The following is a 12,423-nucleotide window of genomic DNA, read 5'->3' on the forward strand; positions in this document are numbered from 1 at the left end:
ATGATTGCAATATTAAAAAATAATTAACATATCATTCAATATGAACTTATAAAATTTTAACAATATTATTGAGTGAAGGATCTAATCACAAGATTTTTAAACTATAAAGATCTATTTAAAGTATTTTTTAACTATACAAACTAATTAAAAACTTGGAAAAACTATATGGACTAACACATTAATCTAACCAAAAATTAATTATTTAACTTCTCTAAAGACATATTTTTAACTTATGGACAAATTAATTATAACTTCATTTTTTATTTCTTTAGTATAAAAAATTAAAGACTTAAATATGTTTAATCCTTTAAATATAAAGCAAATTTGTTTCAAATTCTTCAAATTTAAATGATTTTAATTTAAAAAATATTTTCTCTATTTAAATATCATTAGTGAATCAGTCAAATAAAATTTACATGTTATTATATTTGTTACTAAAAAAATTTACTTACTAATACCCTTACTACTTATTAGTATACCTTTGTTAAACCCTAAAATATCATATTAATTTCAGCTAGTGTTGCACAACTAAATATGCCATGTTAGTGATGTTACTATAGATAACCCTAAAGAACTAAAAGTAACATTTTTCAAATGATTAAAAAATTAAATTTAACTTACCAAAAATAAACTTGTCTCAAAATTGAACGAGCAAAGATCGTATTTAAATCAAAAGTTTATTCACGCAATTTGTTCCTCGTGAAATTAAGATTAAAGCCAACAAGTGTTCTACTTAAATTGAACACGCATCAAATCGCCGAAGCCCCAATTTCAAATGCTACATTGGCTTGTACCAAAAGAAGTCTAGCCATTGATTTATCAGTTATTAACTTGACAAATCAGAATCTTTAATCAAGTTCAATTAAAGGGCATAGAGAACTAACCAAAGATTGAGATAGAAATTTAAATGCCTTTCACTCACGCACAATCAAGGTATTACAAAACTCATAAAGTGAATGCAAATATTATTAAATTTCTAAGGTTAAAAGGCCTGCACTCTGCATGAAATTTATATATGCGGAGAGCACAGCAAAATGCCCCACTGATCACATAAAAATATCCATTAAATTTGATGAAAATACAGTAAAATAGTAATAAAAAAAGACTAATTAATACAAGAAAACAAATTGATAATGATTGTGCAGTTCTGAGTTCTACAAGCAATTTTTAAGTAGAAATGCTGTCCAGTCAGAGCTATTTTTGATTTGATCACAAGAGTTGGACATGTTCCCTTGTTTCTTAGATTTTCCATAATCACGAATGAATGACACCAATCTTCTTAGCAAATTCATCGGCATCCTCATCTTCATCCATGTATTCACCCTCATCACCTTCATACTCATAATACTCATCACCTTGTTCAAACTCATAGTCCACATCTCTCAGATCATCACCTACATAATCCTGATCCTCGGCAGCTTCATCGTACTGTCGATCCCCGTATGATTGACCATGAGTTGCATCAGTGTCTCCTCCAGCAGCATCAGTGACATCAAGCTTGGTTTCTTCATTGTTTAGCAGATGATTGTTGACATCTTCCTTGGTCTCAGACAGCACTCCATTTTGTGTGTTTGTGACAGGCATAGGATCTGAGCCATTGGTAACTTCTTCATTCTTATTGTCAGATGAATTACCATTCCTGGAGGCTGCACCAGCTCCAGCTCCTCTCTTCTCCTTCAGAATTTCACTGAGAGGCTTTGGACCTTCAAACTGATCAAAATCTTCAGATTGTGGCTGATCCCTTAAACTTCTTCTCCTTCCCAGTGATTGTTGATCCTTATTCTCAGTGTTCCTCCCATTTTTAAGTTCAGCAAGACTTTTTGGCCCAGCAAAATCACTCCTATCACCCATTAGTTCTCTCCCCACTAATCGATCCTTGGAGATTCTCCTTTCATCATCTTGCAACCTTCCTCTCATTCTGTCATGGATCCTTCCCTGGTGAGTGACCTGTAACCTTCCAGATGACAATCTGCCCCTAAATCTTCCTCTGTCCTCCCTGTCTAGCTGATCATCACCCCCATCTGATGGAAGTTTTATTCTACCTCGAAAGCGGTTACCAAGGGAGCTCTCATTCAGAGGTAACTGGAGTGAATCCTTCCTAGACAAGGACCTTTGACTTTGTTCCTCACCACGGCCCTCAAGGGCATAATCATGACTGACAACAGACTTCAAACCATTGCCCTTCCTACGCTTGGATAAATGATGTCGGAGATCTGAGACCTCGACATTTTCAGGGCTGTCAGATCTGCGGCGAGACCTTCTGTCTAAATGGGCGGAAGCCTTTCTGTGCTGCTCCCAAATATATGGCTCCTGCATGTGATCATATGACTCATAACCTTGGGGCCCACGGAATCTTTCACGATCAATATCAGCTGCTAAACTATAATCACCAGAATGTCCTAAATCATATTCATTCAAAGAGTCTAAGTTCCTTTCATCTTGACCTCTTGCTTTACCAAATTCATCTTCCCCATGGTAGTAATCAGAATTCCTAAGTTCATCAGCTACAAGAACATCAAACCCAGGAGATGATTCTCTGAGAAACTCATCACTGTCCTTACCACTGTGGAAATTGTGATCATCTGGTACACGAGCTTGATGCAGGCGGTTTGACCGAGTTACAATAGGGCCATTGGTCACTGGTGGAGAACCTGTCTTAAATCTAGAAGCCTCATTATCAAATCCCGCAGATGGTGGTGGCACTTTCTTCTCCAACTCAAACATATTTCTTTGAGGAGCAATCTCAACTTTTGGAGCAAGTTTAGCTTCAGGAGCTCCACCTGACTTCACAACATTTCCTAGGGAATTTTTCCTTTCCTGAGTGTGCTTTTCAATGCTGCCAAAAGGCTTCTTAAAACTAGGATTCTCAGCCCCTTGGCTAGTCACTGGAACCTGAGCAGCTACTTTATTGCCAGTGTTAGGAGTAGGAGGTCCATGCAAGAAGGCACATCTGTCACCTTTTAAGCAAAGCCCCTTTTGGAAGAAAATGCAAGGGACGGCTTGTTTACTGGGATTATAAGGTACATGTGTTGCAGATGCTGTTGGAATCTGTGATGGGGGTACAGATGGCCCAGATGGCCCACCAGCCGTTGCTGCCTGTGTTCCTAACAAGCCATCAAGAGGCTACATTCAAAAACAAAATACAGTTAGTAAAAGTCATACAGAGAAATAATAGTGCAGAGGAAAATAGACAAATAGTCCATAATTTGACATGAAATACTCACCGGATGACGAAATGGACATTTGGGATTCAAGCAATTGCCATTCAACCAGTACCGACAATCCCTAGGATTAACACGTGCATACTCGCTATGGCGGTACTCACATTCAATCCCCTGTTCCAACAAAGAAGAAAACAAATCAAATTGATGCCAGCAACAAAATCCAGAGTTCAAAATGTCCAAGCAGTTTGGATGACCAGATAACCTCACATTAAAATACTTGATTTTCACATAAACAAAACAGCGACAGTAAAATACTTGATTTGCACAGCACAAAAAAAAAAAACTGTGCAACACATTTAACTGAATAATTACGGGAACAAATACCTATTTCAAGTAAAATGTTCAAATATATTTGATGACAACAACCAAAACTTCAAGGAATACACAAAATACAGCCAGCAACACCAGTGAACCGCGCAGATCTTGATAATAGGACGCTATGCAAGCTAATCTATCATCATGATACACTTTTGCTACCATGTAGTAGTACTAGTAGTTTGTTAAACTTTTTATTATAATGAAAGTTCATCCACTGTGCTAACGACTGCTTGTTTTCAGATACAATTAAAACATATTGAATGACACTCTAAACCATACAATAAAAAACACCTAAACTTGATTGACCCAACCCTATGTTTTCCTAGCTGGATCCATAGAATTGATCTAATTTAAACAATAAAAAAAAATTCTCACATTACCAATCACAATAAACTGAAGAACCCCGTTGTCCCCCGTTCCCCTCACCATATCGAATAAAACGGGAAAGGGTGAAAAGACACAGAAAAATAACGCCAAGAGAGATCCAATTATTAACACAATGATCAATAACAGTTTCACAAAACTAGATACCCAAATAAGCAATCCATAAAATTAAAATAATTAAAAAAAATCCCCATCACTATCCCCAAATTAACGAATTTTGGAAATTCCTACACAAACTTTCACAACACCTTTCACCAAAATTCGATCCCCCAACCCAATTTGAAACAAAAACAACCACGAAAACAATTTCCAGAAACACACGAATCTGAAACCCTAAGAGAAAAAAATTCCCAAAGAGGCAAAAAGCCTGTTTTTTTTTTGCTCACAAAAAAAAGTGCGAGAAAGTACCTTTTTGCATGTCAAGGGAGATGCAAGGAAGTAAACACAATCGGTGTTCCTCTTCAAGGCCTCATCTTGCGAAGAGGGTGTGGGCTGTTGTGGCTGAAGCTGAGTCTGAGTTTGTTGGGCTGCCATGGCTGTTGTTGAAGTTGAAGTTGAATACCTCAACCCAACGAACGAAAAGAAGAAGAAGAAAAAAGAGAAGATCGAATCAAAGAGAAAGAGAATGAGAGGAAGATGGATCCAAATCCAAATCTCAACCTCAGGAGAATAAGTAGAGAGAGAGCCGCCACAGAAATTGGGGTCAGAGTAGAGAGAGAAAGAGAGAGAGAGAGAGAGTGTTGGAGTATGTGAATGTGATGGCTTTATATGGAGGATGGGAGAAGAGGGTAAGGCTGAACCTGCTTTGCTCTTTGCTTTGGTTTGGTTTGGTTTCGGCTTCTGTTTTTTTATTTTTATTTTTATTTTTAATTTATTTATTATTTTGTAAAAATTGAAATTAATGTGTCTCTCTATTGTGTGTTAATGATTCTTTTTCGATGTTTCATACTTTCATACAATGGGACACTTGCCCTCTTTCTGTTGGCTCTCACCAATGCTAATGGTCGCATCAAACTCAAGGCCAATGGCCTAGCTAGCTCATCTACACACTTCCTGCTTCAATTTGGGAATGGCTTTACCTTTCCATTTTATAACCATAACATTATACTAATAACCCACCCAAAACAAAAAAATTAAATTAAATTAAAACACTTAGATCTTTTTTACTAATTTTACAATGAGCTTTTATATATGGAGTTAACAAGGTTTTTCTCATGATTTGGGAAAAGATACAAGGTTGGATAGATAAGGAGGGTGTGAGTTCAAATTTTTTTTTTAACATAATAAATAACTAATAATTAATATTTATTAATAAAAAAAGTTATATTAAATTGAAATTTTTATAAGATTTTTTTATTATAAAAGTCTTGTGAAATTTAAAAGATTTTATCATAATTTAATAATTTTTAAGATTTTTTTAATTAATATTTTGTAATATAAATTTTAGTGAGTTTGTATTTTAAGAATTTATATGATTTAAAAGAATTTTATTATATTTTAAAGGATAATATGTATTTTAAAAATAATAATAAAATTTATCTGCACACAAAATTGGCAATGGGAAGGTTTAAATAAAGAAAATAAATTTTAAAAAATTAATCTTTTAATAAATAATTGATTTTAGTTTCATGTTTTCTTAAATAACATATCTCTACATATAATCATTTATGCATTTATAATTTCTCATTCAAACTATTAAATCTAAATAATATATTATTCAAATTCATGGTATTAACTAGTGGAATTATTAAAATATAAGTTAAAAATTTTAATATTTCAATATTAAATTTTATTTAAAATAATCATTTGTTAAATTTAATAATTCAGAAATTTTAACAATATTTAATAATTAAAAAATTAATAAATTATACATCAAGAGATAAAAATATAACAAATAAATATTGATAGATATAAAAAATAAGAGAAAAAATGGATAAAAGATGTAGAAGAAGAAATAAAAGAGGTGAATAAAAGGAGAAAGAAAATATGAGATAAAGAAAATATGAGAAAGGAGAGAAAAAGATGAATTAGGAAAAAGAGAGAGAAAAAATAGACAAGCGAGAAAAAAAATCGAGAAAGAAAAAAACTCAAGCAAAATTTTAATAATTTAGGTGAATTATTAGATGAGTAAATTATATGTAATTTTATTAAAAATTATACTAAAAAATCTCACAAAATTTATTTATCAAAATAATTTATTGAAATCTCTTTGTTTTTGGACATCAACAGACTTAATTAAATACTACTATATTTTTTTGATGTACTCCTAAAAAATATTAATTCTTTTAATTAAATACCACAAGATTTTGATGTATTATGAAAAAAATTAATTGAATACCACATAATTTTTTATATAAAAAAATCTTAGGAGGTGTATTGGATTAGAATTTTAAAGGAATTTTAAAAGAATTTGCAAGATTTTCATGACTTTTAAGATTTTGTAGGATTTCACGAGACTTTCAATCAGGATTCTAATGAATTATGCAAGACTTTTAAGTTAGGATTTTAATGGATTCTACGGGACTTTATGAATTTTGCAGAATTTCATAAATTTTTGACATAAGATAAGAATTCAAGATTTTTTTCATACATTTAAATTTAAAAAGAGTCAAATATAAAAAAAATAATAATGTCTAGATAAATAATAATAATTTTTTGTAATATCATGTCGTTCTAAATAGAATTCACCCACATATCTATAGCTATACTAGTCCTCCAAACATTAATATATTTTCGCTCTTGGTCCTGTGTTTTAATAATAGGCTTAAAATTATGATTTTCATTAACAAGTAATGTTAAAGATGAAAGTTTGTCCATCACTTCAATTGAAAATTCATCATAATGACATTCTTTACGAAGAAAGTTATGTAGTCCCACACATGTTAAAAATTATTCTAAACAACATTTTAATTTTTTTATAATTTGTGGTTTAAAATATTTTATTTATAATTTTATAAATGATTAAAAAAAATAGTGGGACAACTACCTTACTCTCTTATTACTAAAAATGTCCCTTCATTTTATATCGGTACTAAAGTAGATATTTACAAACATCAATTGAGAGAAAAAAAAAATATCTGAAATTTGTTACAAGTACAAAATAATTTTTTTAATTTTTAATTGCTTTCAATTATTCACTCGTGAAGAAATATTTTTAGTATTGAATTCTAAGATACTGCAATGTCTTATGTTAATTTTCTTTTAAAATATAAAAATCTTAATTTCATAATATAGAAATTAAAAAAATAAAATTCATAGTAAAAAAAAGAAATAAAATAATTGTTGAGTCATAAAAGGGGAATGATAACAATAACAAATTCAAGAGAGGGAGAGAGATCACAGTTTTTATTTGAGAGGGTTCTTCTCCCAACTAAGATCCATTCTTATCTCATTCTATTTACAGAAACCCTAACTCAAATTCATCTTTTACATATATATATATATATATATATATATATATATATATATATATATATATATATATGTTCTAATAAATCTAAATTGATTACAAGGTCTTGAAGATCTATAGTTGATTATAGAGATAATGATATCAATTTCAGCTTTCACCTTTCATTTTTCTTAACACGTGTTGTAAAAAAATTACTACTTAAAAGTTAAAATTTTAAGTGTTTTCTATGTTATATAACTAAGGAACAATCTCAATTAAATAGACCAAAATAGAGCAAGTCAATTAAAAATAATAGAGAGAAAAATAGAGCAAGTTAATGACACTATCATTTACGTATAGAAATTTTATGAAATAAGAGAATGGAATGAGAACAGTAATACAGTATTATATATAAGTAGTAGTGTAGTATTATTAACAAGAGAAAAAAAATGGAGAAGACATGAGCATAGAAAAAAAATAGATGAAAAACCCACTTGAAAATTCTTAAAGCACTTGAAAAGTCACTTCAAACAATCCTTCAAAATCTTATAGGTTTGGATGAGATTGTTTTATGAATTTAGTATTTATAGATACCACTAAAAAGTCCATCAAAATTCCTCTAATACAACAATCCTTTAAAATTCCTATATTTTTGAATACCAATAGATTATTTTTAAATTGTAAAAAGTCTCAAATGAATACCAATGGATTTTAATGGACTTTTTAAAAAATCTTAAAAATCCTGATTGAATACCACTGGATTGTTTTTAAGTAACATAAAGTCTTGATTGAATACTAACAGACTTTTTTACTCAAAAAAAAAAGTCTTTTAAAATTCTATGAAATCCTAAACCAATACACTCCCCTTAATTAAATACCACAAGACTTTTTATAATAAAAAAATCTTTTAAAATTCTTTAAAATTTCAATTCAATACACTCCATTAGTTTTTAAAAAACTATCACTTAGATATATAATATTTTTTTAACAGTTAATGATCTTAAGTTCAAATTAAGTACAACTAATTAAATATTTAAATAAAAAGATATCATCATAATGATATTAATTAGTTTGAATAAAATAATTCTCTCATAAAAGATACATGCAATCTTGTCAAATAAAATAAATATATTTGATGTTAATTGTTTTTATTTTAAATTTAAAAATATTTTCATGAATATAAAAATATTGAAACAGTTAAGACATGTTTTAATATCATTTTGAGTAAACTACTATTTTAGATCTTGAAAGTGCATAATGTTATCATAATAAATAATAACATTTTAAATAAGTTTTTGTGAATAAAATTTGTCTGTCACATTACTCTATAATTAAATAAATTTGTGACTTAAATAATAACATTAACATACATTTAAGAATTAAATAATTAAAATAGTAAATTATTAAGTTTAAGAGTTTAGATGAAATTGCAGCGACTACTTTAAAATTTTCTTAATTTTATGAATAATGCGACTGTTATACATTCTTTGAAATCAGAATAGTAATTTACTCTATTAATTTTTATGGTGATAATTTTGTAATAAAACTTGTAATTTATGTAAAAAAAATCTTTTCACTAATACGGTGGAGGTTTAAATAGTATATATAGTGATATAAATATGAATTATATTATTATTACTATTATTATTTATTATATATATATATATATATATATAAATAAATAAATAAGAAGTTAGATATAAGTATTTAATGTGTTGGATTTAAATTTGAATTGTTCGATCAGAATTCAATCTTTAATAAAAATAATCTTTTTTTAGAACACTTGTGCGAAGTTTAAAAAAAAATTATTCCTACAAACACTTTAATACAATATAATCACTCTATTTTATATAGAGTTAAAAATGTTAAGAATTTCAACTATTTTAATTGGAGAAAAAAAACCATTCTCAAAATATTTTATTCAAATAAAGTAATTAATTTCTTTATCTTTTTTTATGAGCTCACACAATCCTTTATAAAAATTAAGTAGAACCATTATGATATTAAAGTTTTTTTTATGAGTATTAAATGTAATTGCATACTAGAGCTCGAGCTTGAACTCAAAATCAATAATTAAGTTAAAACAATTTTGAGTCACTTCATATGCATATTTGGAGATAAATTCTTTCACTTTTATAGTTTCTTATTGAATAGGATGATTAAGTTCCTTTATTTATAAAATCATGTATCCATCAAATAATTAAATTTCCCTCATTTACAAAAAAAATTATTAATGATTAAATTACTCTAAATCAAACAAAAGTTATATTCCAATGTAAATCATATTTATAAGTGATTTCATGCAAGTAACAAAAAAAAATTATATGAACTATTAAGATTGGTCTAATAATGGGAGGTTAAATTAATATACATATGATCCTTAAGTTTAAATTCTGTTATTATTATAAATTAATCAATTTCTTTTTCTTTTTATTTTGTATGAAGTCACACAATTATTTACAACAAAAAAAATAATTTCATCCGAATTAAGTAGAACCATTATGACACCAAATTTATTTCTATGAGTATTAAATGTAATTGTATATCATAGCTCAAACTCGAAATCAATAATTAAGTTAAAAAAATTGTGTCAATTGATATATACACTTGGAGGTAAATATTTCATTTTTATGTTTTCGTTGAATAGGATGATTAAGTTCCTTCATTTATAAAATTATGTATCTATATCAAATAATTAAATTTCCTTCATTTATAAAAAAAATATTTTGATTAAATAATTAAATTACTCTAAATCAAACAAAAGTTATATTTTAATTTAAATCATATTTATAAGTGATTTCACGCAAATAACAAAGAAAACTATATAAATCATTAAAATTATCTAATAATAAAAGGTTGAATTAGTATACATATGGTCTTAGATTCAAATTTTGTTATTATTATAAAGTAATCAATTTCATTTTCTTTTGTACGAGGTTGCACAATCCTTTAAAAAAAAAAATTAATAATTTCATTCAAGTTAAGTAGAACCATTATGACACCAAATGTGTATTAAGTGTAATTGCATACTAAAGCTGGAACTTGAAATTAATAATTAAGTTAAAACAATTTTTGTCAGTTCATATACACATTTGGAGATAATTTCTTACACTTTTATAGTTTCTTGTTGAATAGGATGATCAAGTTCCTCCATTTATAAAACTACGTATTTATATTAAATAATTAAATTACTCTAAATCAAACAAAAGTTAAATCATATTTATAAGTGATTTCATGTATGTAACAAAGAAAAATATATGAACTATTAAGATTGGTCTAATAATGAGAGGTTAAATTAGTATACATATGATTTTATATTCAAATTTTGTTATTATTATAAAATAATTAATTTCTTTTTCTTTTGTATGAGGTTACACAATCCTTTACAAAAAGATAATTTCATCTAAGTTAAGTAAAATCATTATGACACTAATTTTTTTCTATCAGTATTGAATGTAATTGCTTACTAGAGTTCAAACTTAAAATCAATAATTAAGTTAAAACAATTTTGTGTCCGTTGATCTACATACTCAGGAAGTGAATTCCTTCACTTTTACGGTGTCTTATTGAATAGGATGATTAAGTTCTTTCATTTATAAAATTATGTATCTATAACAAATAATTAAATTTCTCCCATTTATATTTTTTTATTAAATAATTAAATTACTCTAAATCAAACAAAAGTTATATTTCAATTTTAATCATAGTTATAAGTGATTTCACACAAATAACAAAGAAAACTATACGAATTATTAAAATTGACATAATAATAAAAGGTTAAATTAGTATATATATATATATATATGATCTTAGATTCAAATTTTGTTATTATTATTATTATTTGAATGAACAAAATATAAATAAATATATTGTACTTGAGAAAGATAAAACTAAAGTTAACAGCAAATCATACCATGCGTATAACAAAACCATATATTTGATGTTTGTTTGATAAATAGGCTACATCACAAGAAAAAGAGAGAAATCAAACGAAGGCACATATAAGATTACAAGATAGATATGAGAAATTCCAAATTAAGAATAAATGAGACAAATCATACAAAATAATTGATAAGTGTCTAATTGGTTTAATAAAAATATTAATTTAAGACACTTATTAAGCACAAATTTTTTGGATATAATGATAAAATTATGGCAAATACATATGGAATCAAAAAGGAGCTCTTAATTGAAGTCATTATATGGAGTGATGATTTTTCTTATCAAAATTTCCCTTTGTTTTGCAGATTTTGAAGATTGGAACAAGAAAGAGTTTCTAGAAGTAAATGGCTCAACCCTTTTAAAGGGTTGAGTACTTTTAAGGCCGCAAGCAATTAATGGAGTAGTGGAAAAAGGGCTCAGCGGATTTAAAGGACTCAGCCCTTTGGATTACTTAAGGGTGAAGGAGTCTCCCAGGTGCTCAGTAGATAAAAAGGGCTCAGCCCCTCAAATTTCTTCATGATGAAGGATTCTTCATCCGCTCAATCGTTTCCAAGAGCTAAGCGGTTCCTTCTCTTTCTTGCCTACTCTATTTTGATTCCAACAACTATAAAAGGGCAGAGGAGAGAGAAAATACATATCACAAGTGGCACAAGCAAAGAATGAAGGTGGAGAAACGAAACAGAGCACCTTGGAGCTTGTGGGAACACGGTTCCTAGGATCAATCTCTCTTCTTCTACCTTTCTTCTAACTATTTTCATCTTGTGATTTATTTTATGGAGAGCTAAAGCTCTAGGGTTGGGATTGATGTAATCATCGAACTCCTGTATATTCCTTTTTGATTCATAAATATATATATTACATCTATTATTCAGTGTCAGTGATTTATATTCTGTTCTTAATGCTTTAATAAACTGATCATTTATCTTTGATCTTGGATTTAAAATTTGGGTGGAAAACGTTTTCTGAATCTAGATTTGAAACAAATAACCTATTAGTTTTGAAAGCCAAGAATGGTTTTGAAATTAATAGTTGCAACAAGTTTTGATTCTTAATGCAAGACATTTAACTGAATGAAGTAAGGAATCATTCATTGAGTTAAATATCTTAGAATTTCTTATGCCAAGGAATTGGCTCTGAATGAATATTGATAACTCATTGACAATGAGT

At 28.1% G+C, this 12,423-nt stretch overlaps 1 protein-coding gene across 1 annotated transcript; it reads right to left on the reverse strand.

Moving 5' to 3' along the window:
• Nucleotides 1-948: 948 nt before the first annotated feature.
• LOC109805038 (CCCH-type zinc finger family protein) lies at nt 949-4,740 on the reverse strand. The gene is made up of 3 exons (XM_020366972.3): nt 4,335-4,740; nt 3,225-3,335; nt 949-3,123 (listed from the first exon to the last, which is right to left on the reverse strand). The coding sequence occupies exons 1-3, from the start codon at nt 4,458-4,460 to the stop codon at nt 1,255-1,257; spliced, it is 2,106 nt and encodes a 701-aa protein (XP_020222561.2). The 5' UTR covers nt 4,461-4,740; the 3' UTR covers nt 949-1,254.
• Nucleotides 4,741-12,423: the final 7,683 nt, after the last annotated feature.

This window comes from Cajanus cajan, chromosome 2, assembly GCF_000230855.2.
Source record: "Cajanus cajan strain Asha chromosome 2, NIPB_CcT2T_4, whole genome shotgun sequence".
NCBI lineage: Eukaryota > Viridiplantae > Streptophyta > Magnoliopsida > Fabales > Fabaceae > Cajanus > Cajanus cajan.

Coding starts and splice junctions, on each gene's coding strand:
- LOC109805038 (XM_020366972.3), bottom strand. CDS start 4,460: ATGGCAGCCCAACAAACTCAGACTCAGCTTCAGCCACAACAGCCCACA. Junction 3,336..4,334: donor CTCCCTTGACATGCAAAAAG/GTACTTTCTCGC, acceptor TTGTTGGAACAG/GGGATTGAATGTGAGTACCG. Junction 3,124..3,224: donor AATGTCCATTTCGTCATCCG/GTGAGTATTTCA, acceptor TTTTGAATGTAG/CCTCTTGATGGCTTGTTAGG.